The 19,917-nt window shown below is 32.3% G+C and overlaps 2 protein-coding genes across 2 annotated transcripts; both read left to right on the top strand.

Annotated features, from left to right (window-relative positions):
- Positions 1–1,596: 1,596 nt before the first annotated feature.
- On the top strand, positions 1,597–3,784 carry LOC130893024 (uncharacterized). The gene is made up of 2 exons (XM_057798788.1): positions 1,597–3,122; positions 3,199–3,784. The coding sequence occupies exons 1-2, from the start codon at positions 1,597–1,599 to the stop codon at positions 3,782–3,784; spliced, it is 2,112 nt and encodes a 703-aa protein (XP_057654771.1).
- A 1,422-nt stretch (positions 3,785–5,206) lies between these two features.
- LOC130892724 (uncharacterized) lies at positions 5,207–8,714 on the top strand. The gene is made up of 2 exons (XM_057798291.1): positions 5,207–5,452; positions 8,449–8,714. Exons 1-2 carry the CDS (start codon positions 5,314–5,316, stop codon positions 8,673–8,675), a joined length of 366 nt encoding a protein of 121 aa, XP_057654274.1. The 5' UTR covers positions 5,207–5,313; the 3' UTR covers positions 8,676–8,714.
- The last annotated feature ends 11,203 nt before the right edge of the window (positions 8,715–19,917 follow it).

Here is a 19,917-nt window from a genome sequence, read left to right as displayed (position 1 = left end):
CATCTTCGTATGCTACAAGTGGAGAGAGGTCAGAGACAGGACTTACAGACAGCTGGAATGCGAGCTCACTCCAGACAACATTGTAGAGAAGATGCTTGACAGCACAGAGAACTGGAAATTGGTGCAGAACTTGGCTAAGAGTATTCTCAGCAACAAGGAAAAAGATGAAAGGCAAAGACAGCAGAGAGAAAGGAACCCGAACTCCTAATCCCGAGAGGGGAAGGGAGACGTAGGGTAAAAGGAAACCACTGATAGCCCGTCACTCATGAAGTATGTTCCAGGAACGATGCCATAAGTGACAAAAGGGGCCGTAGACGACTAGAAGGACACTCCAACCGTCCGAGCCTCTCTGCAAAGCAGGACTCCGCAGAGGTGGTGAATGTTTCCCAGCAAATTGCTGAGGAAGTGTGACAAGTCGTTATTTAAAAAAAAAAAAAAAAAAAAATAATAATAATAATAATAATAATAATAATAATAATAATAATAATAATAATAATAATAATAATAATAATAATAATAATAATAATAATAATAATAATAATAATAATAATAATAATAATAATAATAATAATAATAATAATAATAATAATAATAATAATAATAATAATAATAATAATAATAATAATAATAATAATAATAATAATAATAATAATAATAATAATAATAATAATAATAATAATAATAATAATAATAATAATAATAATAATAATAATAATAATAATAATAATAATAATAATAATAATAATAATAATAATAATAATAATAATAATAATAATAATAATAATAATAATAATAATAATAATAATAATAATAATAATAATAATAATAATAATAATAATAATAATAATAATAATAATAATAATAATAATAATAATAATAATAATAATAATAATAATAATAATAATAATAATAATAATAATAATAATAATAATAATAATAATAATAATAATAATAATAATAATAATAATAATAATAATAATAATAATAATAATAATAATAATAATAATAATAATAATAATAATAATAATAATAATAATAATAATAATAATAATAATAATAATAATAATAATAATAATAATAATAATAATAATAATAATAATAATAATAATAATAATAATAATAATAATAATAATAATAATAATAATTAGTACTGCAGCAAAAGAAGTCGGACGGCTGCCTGGAAAACGACTAACAACTGAATATCCGAACTCCTAATCTCTGTCTCAACAGAGGAAGGGAGAGGTAGGAAACAAGAAAAACGAGATGAAGAAAAGACAGCCCGTCACCGGCGAAGATTATGTGTTAAACGGTTCCACGGTGGCAATAGGGCGGTTCAGGGGGGCCTCTTGTCCTAGTGCGTGCACTGGCTACGCCCCCGAGAAAAAAATAAAAAATAATAATAATAATAATAATAATGGGGTCAAGGGCAGTAAAGCGCAAAACATAGCCTCTTCTGTCAATTCCTACTCGCTTGCTCCGCGCGCAGACCCTGGTAACTTAGTAGGATGATTCAACCGAGATCGGGTACCCAACCCCGGTGGAGGGAGATCGCTACTAAGGCTGAAGCGAGAGGGATATGTCTTAAGGCAAAGTAGCATGGGAAGTAAAACGGAAGAAATAGTACCCCAGGTGAGTACCGGCAACGGCAGTCTCACCACCGATTCCGATCGGGTAAAAGCCCCGGTGGTCGGTGCAGGCCCCACGGATTCTGGGGGGGGCCAGTCACATGCGAAAACGACAGGAGATGATAAGAAGTCCGGTGGATACGGCTGGAAGGAGAATACAGACCCTTCGGTGAGGAGATCGTCACTTGCGAGAACTCCACCCGCACGCAGAAAAGGATCCATAGGTGTTAACACTGGTGTCGTCTTAAATGAAGCTGCTACTGAAACAGTAACGAAAGGAGGCTCGTCGCCCACAACGAAGACAAAAGAGCCAGAGGTCTTCGAAGAGTTACCTCCCTGGATGACAGGATGGCAGGCTATGATGGCACTTTTGGAGGAACAGCAAAGAATACTTCTAACTCTGGACAAGGCAATCCAAACAATGAGTAACGCACTACCGAAGAATGCACCGATGGCAATCAAGGATTCCATGGCAAAGGCACTGGAATACATGGGTGGTCTAAAGTACAACGGAGGAGCCTTGAGAAAGTCTCAAGAAATTTTCAAGAAAGAGTTGTCCAAAGTAAACCAGCCGACGATGAGGACTCGACTGATGAGCAGTGAGTCACAGCAACGAACGCCGCAGAAAAAGAGGGGTGCCTCGGAGACTCCTGAAGGCGGTGCCTTTAAGCGAGGAAAGAGGAGAAGTGTTGCGCACGTTACGGACTCGGCGTTACCTGCGGGCGAAGCAACAGCCGACGAAGACTGGACTCTCGTCACAAGCAAAAGAAAGAAGACTCCACATAACGCAAAAGTGCAGGCAAAGGGCCCAAATAGAAGAAATACCGCAGTACTGATCAAGCCAACCGAAAGCATCACATACTCGGATGTGCTAAAAGCCCTCCGGACTACAGTCAAACAAGAAGAGAACGCAACGGAGGTCAAATGTATAAGAAAGACAGCAGATGGGCATGTACTGGTTGAACTGAGCCAAGGTACACAAGGCAGAAGCACGTTCCGAGAGAGAATCCAGGAAGTAATAGGAAAAGATCTCTCTGTTAGAGACCTGGTTCCGAAAACAACCGTTGAAGTCAGAGACCTCGATTCACTCACCACGATGGACGAAGTCAAAGATGCTGTAATTCGAGCAGTGGGGCAGACAGGCGAACTTAGAATACGTATATCCAAACCGAATCATAGAGAAATACGTACAGCCACAGTGGAATTGGACGAGGGAGCCGCTAATGCTCTACTTCACAAAGGAAGGTTGCTGGTGGGATGTGTATACTGCCAAGTAAAGCTGCACACGACCGTTGCACGGTGTTATAAATGCCAAGGGTATGGTCACACATCCAAAAACTGCAACGGCCCTGACAGAAGTGCTCTATGCTGGAGGTGCGGCAAGCCCGGGCACAAAGCAGCTAACTGTAAGGACCAGCCGGAATGCTGTCTTTGTAAAGAGTTAGGTACGACGGCCGATGGCTTAAGACACTCAACTGGATCCTACAAATGTAAAGTGTACCGAGATGCAGCAAAAAAGGCGAAAGAGAAGAAATCCCGGAATGCTTAAAGTAGTCCAAGGTAATTTGAACAGGAGCCGGCTAGCCCACGAACTGCTGCCACAAATAGTATCCGAACTACAAGCCAACGTCGTCATCATCAGCGAACCATTTCGCCGCAGGGAAAACTCCTTCTGGTTCCAGAACGATACCAATACAGCTGCCTTATGGGTACCGAACTCGAACGACCTAAAAGTTGAACAACATGGTGAAGGCGAGGACCAAGTATGGGCAACTATAAATGATGTGACTTATGTTAGTGTGTATTTGTCCCCCAACGTCGACGCACAAGAACTCCGTCAAAAACTGCAAAACCTCGAGGACGAACTCAGAGCACTTCCGAACAAGGTCATAATGGCAGGAGACTTCAATGCCCGAGCAACCGAATGGGGAATGCCGCACACCAATACAAGGGGAAGGCTCATACTTGAGATGGCAGCGAGACTCAATCTCCTGGTGGTCAACACAGGATCTACAACCACATACAGAAGGCCCGGGTGGGGTGAATCCATTCCAGACATTACCTTTGCATCAGAGATGGTAGCTGGCAGAGTCCACGAATGGAAAGTTAAACGGTTCCACGGTGGCAATAGGGCGGTTCAGGGGGGCCTCTTGTCCTAGTGCGTGCACTGGCTACGCCCCCGAGAAAAGAAAAAAAAAAAAAAATAATAATAATAATAATAATAATAATAATAATAATAATAATAATAATAATCTTTATAAACAACACAAGGTCCTTTCCTGAATAAATTCTTTGTTTTCAAAAAAGGTGGTTGAGAGGGATATAAGGGCGGATGAATTTTTATTTTAATCTAAATCGGAATCTGATTCCGACGAGGAAGAATCAGCTCTTAAATTTATTATTAGAGGTTCCACTTGTTTTTCCATTAAATTACCAATGTCCCACATTTTATTTCGAAAAAAGCGGACATGTTGGATTGCCTTACTCCAATTGGTTTGGGTAACATTATTTAAAGCTTTAGTAAATAAAGTTTGGACATCACTAATTTTAAATGTTGTGTTTTTCCTTGCCACCTCACCCTTGATTTGTGCCCATATGAGTTCAATTGTCTTGAATTCACAATGGTAAGGTGGCAATCGTATAAAACGTAATTTTATTTTTCTCTTTGGCCATCTCATCAACGACATATCTTTGTACTAATGACCGATTCTCTTTAACCAATGCCAATATTTCTGCCCGCACCATATTGTTTTCAAAATTAATATTTCGTTCAATAACTTGGTTGCAATGAGAAAAATCGCTCCAGTTTTTATAAATAATAAATATTTATTATGCTTTGTATCCTCAGAGGCATTTTGTCAAAATTCTAAAAGTATTAAAGCAATGACGCGTTTAGAAATGATTGTTCTTCAGATTGAATAACGTAAATAGACAATTTAAATTTATTTCCATGAATATCACAGCCACTTTTAACAATAAAATTTATTTTAAAATAGAGGATAGTCAATGTATAACATAACTATAATACCACATATTAAAGAATAATAAAAATTAAAAGTACATGTTTAACATGCGCTATTATACAGTCACTTAATTCTTAGTGTAAAAGCGCATGTTAGAAATGTAGTTTAATTTTCAATTTTTATCAAAGTAAATAAATAACATAATAAAACAAAAGCTTAAAATAATTATTAATGTAAAATTTTTAGAATATAATAATAATGAATTAATGTAACGTGCAGCTGTGTGAACTTGACTTTCTCAGACATTGCTTCAGCCAATACGAATCGTTATAAAAGGTACCACTAGCATCCCATGAGCCGATCACGCGTTTTTATCGCTCTCACTACCGACCGGCCAGATTTATAGTTTAACTAGAATACTATTTTAAACTACCTTGACGATGTATAATCCTCGACATTATAAAATAACTTGGTTTAGACTGAAGATCAGCTTGAATTATTTTTACTGATGCTTAAATATAAGATTTAATCAGAAGATTATGAAAACACTAAGCTTCATGTTGTCCTTATTTGATATATACACATTAAGGAGGTAAGCAGTCAAGTGTAGTGTGTGGAAGCTTGCACTGAGATATCGTTTATTTTTTGTCTGCGATGATTGACGTATTTCTTTTATTAGAATGAAGTTATAAAATTTTAACGTCATTCCAAATCTTTTTGTAAAAATGTCAATATCGCAAAATTTAAGAGTCTGTACGAACATTGCAAGAAAAAGTGTCGCTTATACCTTTAAATTTTCTCCAACAAAAAATATTACGAAATTATATAATGCCAAAATCCCGCTCAACTTTCTGAAACTGAATAGTAAGTATCTTATATTTATTTTACAAATCTTCTCCATTCCTTTTGACCTTTATATTAAACGAGATGTTTAATAATACTAGTAATTGATGAAAATAATCTAGATTAAGAGCAATCGCTCCTACCTCAACAGGTAATTTGTCCAGTTGTTGTAAGGGGCTATCCAAGTACAACACCAAATTCTCGAGATTGAGTCAGGACATAATCAAGTCGACCTCAACAAATAGTACGGTGAACCAAGCAAATCATCTAGAAATTTTAAAGACCTTCGTGGATTAGTTTGAAATTTTGACAGAAGCTCAAAAATTGTGCAAATAACAAATCTGATTTGGTGCCAATGTATACTTATACCCCAGGGGTGAATACCACCCTTACTCGGGGGTGGAAATTGAAAATTTCAAAATAATACCGGGAATCCATAGAGAATTGAAATAATTTCTGAGTTATTCGCTATTGAGAATTCAAAAAAAAACACGTTTTTTAACATTTTTTCACGAAAAACTCGAAAATTACGCATTTTCAGGAAAAAACTATTCTTATCAAAATTGAAGCTTATAAAAAAACAAAGAAATTAGTCAGTTTAAATTAAATTTTTCAAATAATATTCAGCAACTTAAGTCACTGAAAGCCAATTTTTTCTTTTTTGTAAATTTATGTAGAGGTTTGAGCTCAAATAACAGAAAAACGATCGATTTTTCATAAAAAACTGTAATAAATATCTTTAAAGTACTTTTTCAAACCTTTAAAATGAGCTTTTATAAAACCGTCTAGCATTAAAATTAAGCGAGTTATGATGAAAATAAGTTAAGTAACTCGAATTTGAAAAAAAAAGTCGGTAAATTGAAACACTTATATTTTGAAAAAAGTTGTTTAATGTGAATTTTGCCACTCTCATGGTTGTGTAGCTTATGAAATTCCCTTCAAAATGATGCATGGATGAATGCAAAAAGCTTAAAGGGAGCAGAGTTATTATTAAAAAACCGAATTCATTTTTCTAGAGATAATGGAAAATCACAAAACGTCTAACTTTTGATGTTTTTAGAGTATTTATTCTTTTATACGTGCTATGTCTCCTTTGTATTTATATACTTTAAAAATCATGTTAATTTTATACTTAATTTAATATGTAAAATAAATATTTTTTATTATCATCAAAGCATGAAGTTTGAAAGGTTTAATATTTATAGGGGGTGGAAAATTGTAGAAATATTCCATTATATCAGAAGCAACAATTTCATTTCCTCATCGAAATTCATTACTTTAAGCTTTCAAAACAATTTTTCCCTAATTTTTGTGAAAAGGAGTAGTTTTAGGGGTTGAATTAAATCAAAAACTTATGTATCAGGTTCGTTATATTTGAATTATATATATTTTTTCTACCCAAAATCGAAAATAAAATGATTTCATATATTCAGCTGTTTTTTAAATAACTGTATTAGGGTAGTTTTGAAGGGTAGTTACATATAAAAAATAGAAATATTACTTACATTGTAAAAAAACAACAATCATTTCACGTGCTTGAACATAATGAGCCCTAATGAGCCCCGATAAGGGCTTCCATTTAGTAATTTGCAATTTTTTCTATTTTGAGGGGTGGTTTTTGGTGGTTGCATTATTAAAAATATTCAGGGTCAGATTTCTTATACTTGAAGAAAAAAAATCCCCCTATTACGATCCAAAATAAAAAAAATTCATGTTTTTTATCACATTTTTTAAATAATCTTTGTATGAGGGGTTGTTTTTAAGAGTAGGTGAACTGTAAAATATCAAAATATTTAATTCATGATACAAACAATCAACATTTATAATATTTAAACATAACTATAGCCCATTACCGCTTTCATTCACTAGTTTTCAATTTATTGGAGTAAGGGGTGATTTTCACTTCTTAAAAATAAAAAGCATACTTTGTGACCAAGTCAGGTTTGAAGAAGAGGGTGAGATAAACTTAATTCCAAATTTTCAAGAAGATCGATCTTTGAATTGCGAGGTTTCGGTCGATTTTAAGTTTGAATGGTTGTACTTGAAGGATCTACAAATGTGGCAATTTCTTAATATTTATGTCATTAAAATGAACATTTCTGTATCAGGTTTTAACACCCTTGGAGATTAATTTTAATACCTTTAATGGCTAAAATGAATATAACGTTTTGAAACGATCAAATTAATTTTAAATAATTTCAGACCCATATTTTTATAATTAAAAAAATAAAAATTCTAATAAGAAACAAATCATCTCATCTGCTCCATTTGAAGTCCATCTACAAGACGATAAGTAACACAGTCTTGATGAGGAACAAAAATTAGAATGTTGTATCCTGCGGACAATATTTGAGGATGAGGACGAACATCTGGAAAACAGGAGCAAAATCATAAATCGTCATTTATTCTTCCATAAAGAGTGGGCAAGATCCAGCTCTAGATCGGCGTTGTATTTATTGGGATAATAATTATTCATAGAACTCAAAAAGAAATTTTTTTTATCGACGATTTTGTTCCAAACTTGCCACAAGTGTATCTTGAAATTTACTATTTGGACAAAAGAATCAACACAAAAAAATAAAAATGATCTAATGGGATTGGAAATTGAACTGGTTGTAAATTTAGGTTGAGTGTTTAATTTTCAAGATTTCAGAGTTAAATTTTTTAGTTTAACGGGGATAAACTATAATTTTCACCGCTTTACTTTCGAATAGTATTTATTTTTTGAACCCCATTTTATACATTCTAATTTCATACCATCAATACGTTGCAAGTTCTGGAACTATTGATCGTCATATTCATAGTGGAGTTTTCGCAGGTGAACAGAAAACAACTTGGTTTTCAAGGACAGCTCCAGAGTGTGTAATTCTGAATGTCACTATGGTGGTAGTAGATAATAGTTTCAGTAATAATTATCAGTGGGTAATAGAGTTAGAAAATATAGATCTTTGTTTTCCATCTATCACAATATTTCCAATGTATACTATGATATTTTATCAAAAGTTATTTATTTCTAGTTTTAGAAATAAGACCTTGGATTGGAATCGATTCGAATTATAAAAAGACTATGCTTTTGAAAGTGAGAGATGCCAGTGAAGATCCAGGATGTAAACCAATACCAAACTGTAGAATACGTGTTCCTAAAAAGAAAGAAGATTGTCCTTCTCCACCTGGTAAAGATCCCTGTAAAAAACCAGATCCTTGCAAAAAAATTAACAACTCATGTAAAGATCCTAAAGAATGATTTTTCTCATTTGGAATAAATAAACATTTTTGAAAGCTATGACATTCTATATTTTCATTGACTGCGAATAATTATCAAAACAATTGTATCAAAATCAATTAATATCACCAAATTCACTATTAATATTTTTTGGCTACGCTCGATATTTTAATGTAACAGCTGTTAAACTTTTACACATCCGTCAAATTAGGGAATCTAACGAATTAAAGTTTGCAAAAATAGGTTTTTCGCGTTTTTCAGCTAAACGGTGAGTTTTACAACAAAAATAGATCAAACAAAAATTGTAGACCATCCGATTCTCTATAAAAAATGTATCCACACTTTTTCTCATAAGTATTGCCATTTCCGTGATATAGCGATTGAAAGAATTGAAAAAAATATTTTATTCGAATATGCACACGTTGTGTAAATGCTGTGTAAATTATGTAATATATAAATGAAAAAATATCAAGCTTCATACAAAATATTATGGTGACTATCAATAAAACATAGGAATTGTTGATGATCCTGATTTTTCTGTAATAATAATTTTATCACCATACTCCAACTTCAATCGCATTTTAATGGTTCTGTTATCTATCGTTGATTTTTTACAAATACTTTTCAATTCATATTAATATTTCCCTTATCGCAATATTTGTAGCTTCATCTTGAGGACGACCGACTTTGCCCCCAGTGGTCGATTTCAAAAAAGAATTGTAGCAATCGTTATGATACTTAGCCTCGACAGTGACTAAATCATATTCAAATTCAATTCGAGCAGCAACAGCTTTGGCTACATAATCACAACGAGTTTTAACTATAGTTAGAATACTGTCTTTGAACGAAAGTGTAGTCACTTTGAAAATCTTACGTCGGTACTGCAGTGCTTTTTCTTCTCCAACTCTTCATTTAATTCATTGCCGCAAAATAAACAAAGACTGATTGAAACAAAATGTAGTTTCACTTACTCGTGCTCTAGTTCGTGGAGGACTTATTTTTGATGAACCAGCTTCTTCTTCTTGGCGCCGTCTTTTCACGGCATCAATGCTATTTTTTCGAGTATAATTTTTTCGACACTGCACCTGAATTTTTACAGGTCTTTCAGGAACTCCGAAAATTCATCACCTCTTTCAAAACTTGCATTAATTAATGCTTTCATGCCGGGATCAACAGTAACAACTCCACTTTGAGTCAAAGGTTGATTACAAATAAAGCGGACTTGCGACATTTTTTTTAAAAAACAATAAAATGCACAAACTTTGTTACAAAATATAAGCGATAGTCACGAGTCAAGAAGGAATGCTTACAACTAACAGTATTTTGTTGAGTATGAGACCTTTGAAACAAAGCAGGTATCTATAAGACATAGGGACTCATATATTTACTCGTATAACGGTTCATATTACAAATAAAATATTTTCTTCAATTCTTTCAACCGCTATATCACGGAAATGGTAATACTTATAAAAAAAAGTGTTGATACATTTTTTGTAGAGAATCGGATGATCTACAATTTTTGTTTGAACTATTTTTGCTGTAAAATTCACCATTCAGCTGAAAAACGCGGAAAACCTATTTTTGCACAAGGGAGATTGATGGGGACTTTTCACAATTCATTTATAATAGTATTCCGAACATTCATACCAATTTTTTTCTCTATGGGAATTTTTGTAACCTTCAAAGGACGTTATTATCTTGTTTACAGATCAATAGGTGACTCTCTAAACCACTGGCAGACGTTGTGCAACGATGAGTGCCCTCTTCTCCCTGGTCCCCTCTTACTATTTACTTAGAAGATCAATTGCAAAAGACGGAATTTGGCATGTCTTAGTATGTGGCCAAAATACTCTAGTTTCCCTAGTATCTGTCCCTAGTGTCTGCATACCTTCCAAGTTGATGTTGTACTTCGCCGATATATCCACATATCGAAAGTTTCCAGTTTTTTAAAGTATCCTCGGTTGTGGTTTTATGATCAAATTTATATCCTTTATTTAAAAAAATTAAATCAAAATATGTCACAATTAAAGTTTTGTGTATTTTGAATCAATAGCACAGTCTTTTAAAAGTCGTTTTGAGTTTCAAACAAAATAAAAACATAAATAGTGACACATATTATCTAATTTTAAAATATTTTTTGGTTTTCTGAGAAAATATTGAGGGCAGTACCAGTTTTTCCTTATTATTATATGTAAATTACACACTCGTTAATATTTTGTATTGATAGAATTTTTTTTTAAATACTTGGATTTATCCTAACAAGTTGGGAATTTTTAGTACTTCAGACTAACCTACATTTTTACGCTATGTAAACATCAGGAAAGGGTTGATAATTTCTTTTCGTTAACAAATTCATGGTATGAATCAGATTTATTGTTTTTTTTTTCAAATCTCACGGGAAATACGCCTTCATCATCACAATGCTAACTGCTAAACAATGGAAACAAAATCTCGATTCGTACAGGTCATTATACCCCAATAAATTTACCACACTTTTACATAAATTGCTACATAACTAGAGGAAACTTTCAAAAATTGAATTGAACAGTTCGTCAATGAATTCTTGCAACTGTTTTGTCGAATGTATAAATATTTTCACTAATAGAATATCTTGTTATAAGTCTTTTTTGAGCAGTACCTTGTTAAAGTTTTGCGACAAAAGTAAGTATTTCTATTATTTCATATCAGCTGCTAATTTACAAAAGCATCAATGGGTCTGAAAACGATGTCGGTTTTGTATTTAGCACTCATAATATACGATATAAATTTTTAAAAGTGGAATATATTCAAAATCCATGAAAAATATGTAAGCAACCTTCTAAAAGAACAAAAAGTAGTTCAAAAACCAATAAAATCGGCATTCAAATATTCTGAGAAGTAAGAAATGGAACAAAAATCATAACAGAAGTGACAACGAGTTTTCGCATGCTTAGTTTGCAAATCATCGACGACGAGTCATACGAGGTCTCGCTAACAAATAAAGAGATTGATTATTAAAAAATTATTCTACATTCAAATGCTCCCCTTCAATATCTTTCCATACGTTTTTTCCATTGATCAAAGCAGTTTTCTTTGGTGAGGACCTTTAGGAGCGCTGCCGTTTTTTGATTTACCGCTTCCATCGACTCAAATCGGGTCCCTTTTAAAGCAGATCTTTTTCTAAACATTAAAAGAAATCTGAGCAGATCCGGTGACGCAAGAGCTTTTGGTCCCAACTTCGCACAGGCTTTTATCATGTGCAATTTCTCGTGTAAAATTTTTCTTATCGTTTCTTTATCGGCGTTTACAGCCTCGGCAATCATCCGAATGCTCATTCGACGATCAGCACGCACAATTTGGTTGATTTTGGTCACTGTTTCCGGTGTTGAAACAGTCATAGGGCGACTTGAGCGCGGGTCATCTTCAGTGCTCTCTCGGTTCTCACTAAAGCGCTTACACCACTCAAAAACACGAGCACGAGATAGAGAATTGTCTCCATAGGTCTCTTGCAACAATTTATATCACTCAGTCGGAGTTTTTTTCTATTTAATGAGAAATTTGAGACTGTCACACATGGTTTTACGAGAAAAAAACACGTTCGTTTCAAACCGCTATTGCACAAATACCTTAATAGTAACGGAAACGTGTTTTGGAACGTGCATAGAGAAGATATCTAGATACCTAACACACTATTCGTTTTTTACCCCACCCGTCTAGGGCGCCCTTTAGGTGCGCAGTCTCGTTATTCAATAGCCAGACCTCGGAAGTTACTTTTAACTAGAATGAAACAGCGAATAATGAGACTTATTATTGTCAGAAATGCGAGGAGGTAAATTAAGAAATGTATTTAAAAAGATACACAAAGTTAAACTCGAAAATGTTGGTATGATTGACGATTTCTTCTCGTGGTAGTTCTTCAGAATACATTTGCCCTTTAGGAAATTCTGTTCATAAAGAAGCAAATTTTGTATTTTGGCCAGATATGGCAACTGCTTATTATGCAATGTGCCTCAATTGGACAATTCGAAAAATTGAGAATTTTGAGGAAACTCTGACAAACGCCAGATTCAATATTTTATAATTCAATTTAAAAATAAAAATTAGGAAAGCTAGCCGATTGGGTGCTGATTCAGTTATAAAACATGTTTGTGATTATAGTGTAGTATAGTTCTTCCGATATCAATTGCAGATTATAAAAACCCTTGCCGACAATTTTGTTTGATCTACCATAGGCGTAGATACCTCATTTTATGAATTTATTATTTTTATAAATACTTATGCGAGAAAGTATTCATTAAAAGGCAATCGAATTATTATAAATTTGGGCATCATACGCCGTTATTTAGACAGATTCACTTATTGTAGTCCTACTTGAAACTAGTAAAAGTAAAAAATCATTAATATACCTCGTTAACTTGCTACAACTGAATATTAAATTATAAAACGTAAATAGATGAGTGAAATGTACCCGTCTGTACGGGAGTTTGGTTTAAACAGGGTATCAGACGTGAACTGAGCCCTTTTCTGAGGGACATTTCAATTTCAAAGTATCTTTATAAATAATAATGGTAGTTAGATTCGTCTGAACTGGAGTCATCAATTGATTGAATTATGAAGGGTTGTAGCAATTTTTACTATTGTCAACCCGACCGAAAGTCACTACATCCTGACTGTAAAACCATGTTTTATCAGATTCCTGCATATTTTCCTTTTTTAAAGGTAATTATTTAGTTTAGATTGTATACGCCCCTTCCTATGCTGATTAATTTTTTTTAATTATTCCTTCACATACTTTTTCGATAGATAGGTTAGGTTAGGTTAGGTTATGTTAGGTTCGGGTCATACTCAAAATATTGAGTGACTTCTGCGAGATATTCGTGATAACATACAGATCTCATTATCGTCAGTATTTTGGGAAATTTCTATTTAAAAAACATTATTCATATTCAAATACAATTGAAGCAGTTATTGAAGAAATGTCACGAATGTATCGAATAGAAATCAATGAATATTTGTATGTGTAAATAAATGATTATTGTTAGAAATTGATTTGTGTCATAATTTCAGTCGTAACTAATTATATTTAAGCATGGTGAGGATTGGAGGCGGGGGAGAGGGGTGGTGTTGAAAGATAGTCTAAATTTTTAACAGAACCGCCCCTAATCCTCTCCAACATCAACTATATTTGCAAAATATCAACGATTCAAGATAATGTACATTTTCCAATGTTCAAACCTTAATAAGTATGTGAAGGAATGTTTTCCGCGCCCAACATAAATATATATTCTTTTTCAGGATAAAAAACTGTATAACATACCAAAATTTCAAGGAAATCGGGCGTATGCAATCTAAACTAAATAATTACCTTTTTAAACATTTGAATATATTTAAAATAACTGGCTGTGTTTGTATATCTAAATCTTTATCAATAAATTCATACCAATACTGTGCAATTTTATTGTCTTCATTCGCCCATGGTCTAGAGAACGCAATATTTCTATTTATTTGAAGAAATCCATGAATTAAATTAATCAATTAAGCAACTGCAACGGCGATACTTATCGCAAGAAATTTCGAAGAAATTGTATAAATACGGCTTCGGTCAATAGAAATGCATTTATGTTCACGATTCGATGTTTTCATTGGTAAACAGTGGAGATGATGAGTCCACGTGGGCTGACGGTTTGTTAGATGTTTAGCGAATTTCATACGGGGAGTAAACATTATTTTTCATGCCGTGCGTATTTATGAAATATTGATTGTTCCTGTAATTGATATTGAAAGAACTATAACCATTGTTTCATAGAGTAAAGTACAAATTATTGGATAAAAACAGTTCGTACGGATTTTTTGTCCAAATACCTTTAATTTCAGTCATGTGGATGCGGATGCTTGTTAGATAAAACACTAAACGTTTCATTACGTCACAGTAACAGACTTAATTACTGATATGAATAATTTAACACTTGGTAAGTAAAAAAAAGTGAAAACCTAGTTACAAAACTAACAATGTATCCATTTACTCATTAATATCTAAAGAAAGTTCTTTTGTTTTCCTTGTTAATTATAAAATAATTCGTTTCGGATCGTTAAAAATTTCATATACGTACATAGAGAAATAAATTTTAGACTTTTTTCATAGCATGCAGTATATTCAAATAACTGATCTTTACCAATTCAACTCGTCCTTAGTATTTGATTTGGGTATTCAAGAGAAAAAAATATACAAATATCTTCAGTAATTTCTACCATAGCATACAAAGTAAGTCTAAAATTTGATATGAATTCATTAATTTAGATAATAATGTATGTTGGAGAATTGTCGAAATCGTAGATTTTCTAAACGCAATTTTTTAAATTTATATCAAATAAGTGGTAACCTTTTCTGATATGCGTTGGATTAAAATGTCATTTCAGTAATTTCTCATTGTCATTGGATGTTCCTGAGTGCGAGGTGTTTACAGTAATTGAGTATTTTAAAAACTCATCTACATTTATCTACATCAACAATATAATTTATGGATTACTAAGAGAATAATGATAAGTAATGACAATTTTTGTCAATTAAGTAATAATGAGAATTTCATGGATCGTGATTGCTGCAGAAGATAATAATAATGTCAACGAATGCCTTTGCATTGCAGAATCAAATATTGAAACTTGTTTTCGTCAAAAAGGTCTATACTAAAAAACTGTGACCAAAATACAATCCAATGGGAAATATCAACGTTATAGGGCAGTAGCTGGAGCTTAGGAAAGTTGGTTATAGTCTTCCTCTAACCTAAACCTTCACTAGAGGCAACAGTCGGCTCAAGTTGCATCAAGGATTCAAATCGACGCTTTATCCGTTCAGATTGAAGTTTACCATCGAAAAAAACATGATTCTTAATGAGTATGTGAAGTTTCCACAAACAGGACTCACGCAGTATGGCGGAAAAGAAACAAACAGCTTTGTGAAACTAAGGATTCTATTTATAAAAAAAAAATTAGAATTTCTTGTATATTACTCGTGCATTCTGCTAAAATGAAGCTTGATACTGAAAAGTTTTCTCAATATTCACCATAACATCCATCCGAAAAATTATATGATGCTGCAAACGTTCATAAGCGTCAGTTCGAAGGCCCTTGAACCAAAAAACTAGGCTAGACTTACTCCAAAGGAGCTGAATAAATTTCTTGAAGAATCACTAGATGATCAGTTTCTATCGATCAAAGTAAGTCATGAAAAACAGAATTTCAAAATATTTCAGTAGAGTTTTGAAGAGGTTGTATTAAACATGGGCTGAAATGTTTAACCTCCTAACAAGAGTTACTTTGTATAAAAATTGAAGATATAGAAGATTACAACGAAGATACACCTATCGACAAAACAAAAACATCTGTATTGTTCACCGTCTCAGGTGATTTGTATGGAATTGGTGAAAGATATTTTTCACTGCCACATATATCGCAACAAACAATTCGGTATGTTTCTAAAACTAGAAAATCCTGATTATTTGTCGATTATCATCGAAAAGTATTTGTGTGAGCGGGGATCGTGACATAATAGCCGCGAAAAAACTAGGAGCGTGGAAATCAACGGTAGTTGTCGAAGGTTACATTGTAGACAACATAAATAACAAGTTGGAATGAAGAAGTAATTAACAATACTAAATGTACCTTACAAAGTGTTAACAATATTACAAAAAAAACTTCCTATTAATTATGATAATCATGTTGACAAAAATTGATGATATATTGCTGTAATTCAATTATTTATTATATAAATCGCAACCAGTTTATCAAAATTGCAGTTTTGAGGATTAGGAAACTTTTTATGAACAATTAAAAGTCGTTCTAAAGCTGGACAAAAACAGATCGCAACTAATGATGAAAAATATTTGGACGTTATGCAAAGTTTTACTCCAAATATTTATATATCCATTACAGAGTGAAGTTAGTGTAGTATCAAGAATTTCATTTTTGGAAAGTGTTATTTGAAAATTTTACAAGATAATATTTTTATATAAAATCACTTTTAGGTTAATGAATGTTGACTTCTGGGAAGTTATTATCAACATCATTATTATTAGAAAAAATTATATAGATTTGTTTCTGCAATAAGAAATAGGAAACAATTTCATTGGTATTTGGTTTTAGTAGAATGGTAGAACTGGAAGTAGACTGTAACTTTGTAATTTTTAATGGAACACCCTGTATATTAATACATTTTTGATATCTAAGTGAAATTTTATTATACTTTTGTCTAAAAACTTTTTTCGAAAAATGCATACTTTTTGAGTTATTAATTTTTTTGTAAGAAATTTGACAGTTGCAGACATTTATAAATTATTTTTTTACGAGGATACCCTTAAAGATATGAAAATGGTTTCTGTTGGGTTGCTTTTAGCAAGGTCAGACGTATTTGAATCTATGTTTAAATATTTTTCATTTTATACAGGGTGTTTATAAAAAGTGTTCAAAGTTTAACTCCATAAATATCAAATTTATTCTTTTTTTTAAATACAACCCGGTTTTTTCTATTTTAATGCATTCAGGAGTGAAAATAAAATATTTTTTTAAATAGAAACCACCTGGTTTTTTCTATTTGAAACATAAGAGACCTAAAATCAAGAACATTTAGATGCATTAATAAATAAAATTTAGACCACACCAGCATCTCTAAAAATTTACAGATAATATCTGGATAACGGTAAGGTTTAGGTATCGGAAAGTACACATGAATTTGCCTTATTTTTTACCCCTAAATGCATTAAAATAGAAAAAACCGGGTGGTTCTATTTAAAAAAATTAAAAAATTTGATATTTATGAAGTTAAACTTTGAACACTTTTTATAGATACCCTGTATAAAATGAAAAATTTTTCAACATAGATTCAAATACGTCTGACCTTGCCAAAAGCAACCGAACAGAAACCATTTTCGTATCTTTAAGGGTATCCTCGTAAAAAAATAATTTATAAGGGTCTGCGACGGTCAAAATTTTTACAAAAAAATTAACAACTCAAAAAGTATGCATTTTTCGAAAAAAGGGTTTTGGACAAAAGTGTACTAAAATTTTACGTAGATTTCTAAAATGTATTAATATACAGAGTGTTACATTTAAAATAACAAAGTTATAGTTACTTTCAGTAGAACGGGTTTTTGAGTTAGGTTAGGTTAGGATCACCCTCCCTATTTACAACTCCTTTTTGCATCAGACATTCGTAAAGTATAAGTAACATATTATTTAATTTTTAAATTTTTCTACCTAAAAAAACTATGTGTTTAGCATGAAAAATTGTACAACATATTAAAATTTCAAGGTGATCGGAGGTGCAATTACCCAAAATATTAACAAGTTAATTTGTAAAAAAATTGATATATCAGGAATATGAAATTGCATTCATGATTATGAAAAAATGACTTTATTTTTTAGGACCTCACAAAACATATAATTCCTTTAATAGTAAAGCATAAAGGAATTATTAGGGTGGGTGTAGGAAACTATAATCACATTATATTAGAGATCCAAAAATGCCTACAATTGAATTTTTTCCAAGATTAAAATTGTAAACATTTCAATAGAATTACCAACATTCTTGAAGCTCATATTGTTTTTAATTTATTTCTTAGACCTTTTGATATATTAATGCATCTAAATGTTCTTGATTTTAGGTCTCTTCTGTTTTAAAATTAGTTTTTTTCAATAATTTTTGAAAGATTTTTAAAAAATTTGACGTTTCGATTTAACTTCAGTTTTTATGAAAATATATAGAGACCTAAAATTAAGAACTTTTAGAAGCATTAATTTTTTTTTATTATTTAATTTACTTGTTTTATGCAATACTAAAAAAGTTGAATGGATATTTAATTCTTACCTTTACGTCTCTGTGATCCTTTATTAACCACTATTTTCATAAAACTTGAACCTTAAATGAAAAATTTTGCCCGCGCGAAGTTCATTTTTCTCTTAAGAATTAGATGAATTAAACGAATTTATTGTAAATGTACTACCGAGATGAAAGTACGGCCTGTGAACGAATGTAGCCGTTATCTGCAAAATACAGTTCTTACGGGACTTACTGCTTTCGGTGTACGTTCACTTCATCAGTGGCGTATAATGAAATAAAGAAACGAAAACATTTAGTAAACGCGAAAGGACGCCATTTCCTCAAACGGAATGGCCTTCACACAAAAACTCAATTTTATAAATTTATTGATAGTTCTACATATTAAAAAATTGAAAATTATTTTTTTAAGTTTAATTTATATTAAACATATATGGTTTAGGAGGTAAGTATATTGTTAGATCGTTTTACATGCCAAGCAAATCATTCGCTATAAAGAAACATTCTGAAAAAAATTATCATAAATTGTGATTATTTGTTGAAAATTTATTGATAGTTCTACAGATACAGGTTAAAAAATTATTTTTTAAAGTTTAAATTTTATTTCAATTTCGAGTTGAAATTATAGAGTGGAACAAACTGTTCTATACAGAGTGTTCCGGGCAAAAAATTCAGAAGTGAGTAGGTGACATGAAAATAATGCTGTGACATAAACAGAAATTTTTCATACGACTTTCCGTCTCTGAGTTATAGGCCTTTAAAGTTCGACACTACTATCTAAATGCCAGGGGCGGTTCATGCCCATGGTTAACAATGCGTAAATTTTACAGGGACAATCTAAAGATGTAAAATGCCTTTTTCAATCGAATTTTTTACAAAAAGATACTCTTTGTTTAACTCGATAAAATTTATGGTTTAGGAGATAAGTAGATTTATAGATCGTTGTACATGCCAAGCAAATCGTTCGCCATAAGAAACATTCTGAAAAAAATTATCATAAATTATGATTATTTATTAAAAATACGGTAAGAGTATGATAAATCACCCCACGACGATCATCATGAAACTCTATACATAGACTATTGATGATACGAGAAATCGATTTATACGGAAACATTTACTTCCGGAGATACCGGAAGTGGCCATTATCTCTGGAAGGTTAACAGATATCGAATCATGGATAACTTTGTTCGATAGATCTTATCAAGATCTATCTGATGTGAAAAGTTATGATGATTGACGCATACGCGGAAGAGTTTCTGTGAAAAAAGTAAGACACTGGCTGCTTGGAATTATTGCTAATGGATAAGAAGACATCAGATTTGAAGCTCGTCCAGACAATGAAATAACTTCCGAGGTCTTCATTCCTCTAATCAAAAAATCACGTCGCTCCAGGAAGCATAATTCATACAGATGGCTGGCTAGCCTATCGATGCCTCAGCAGAGTGGGTCAAT

The sequence above is a fragment of the Diorhabda carinulata genome, chromosome 4 (genome assembly GCF_026250575.1).
Source record: "Diorhabda carinulata isolate Delta chromosome 4, icDioCari1.1, whole genome shotgun sequence".
Lineage (NCBI taxonomy): Eukaryota > Metazoa > Arthropoda > Insecta > Coleoptera > Chrysomelidae > Diorhabda > Diorhabda carinulata.
Note: the sequence above shows the minus strand (reverse complement) of the source record. Positions and strands in the feature narration are given on the sequence as shown.

What these genes read in the sequence shown, in the direction of transcription:
- LOC130893024 (XM_057798788.1), top strand. Translation starts at nt 1,597, where the DNA reads ATGGGAAGTAAAACGGAAGAAATAGTACCCCAGGTGAGTACCGGCAAC. An exon ending in GGATCCTACAAATGTAAAGT is followed by an intron (nt 3,123 to 3,198) that starts GTACCGAGATGC and finishes TAATTTGAACAG; the next exon opens with GAGCCGGCTAGCCCACGAAC.
- LOC130892724 (XM_057798291.1), top strand. Translation starts at nt 5,314, where the DNA reads ATGTCAATATCGCAAAATTTAAGAGTCTGTACGAACATTGCAAGAAAA. An exon ending in CAACTTTCTGAAACTGAATA is followed by an intron (nt 5,453 to 8,448) that starts GTAAGTATCTTA and finishes ATTTATTTCTAG; the next exon opens with TTTTAGAAATAAGACCTTGG.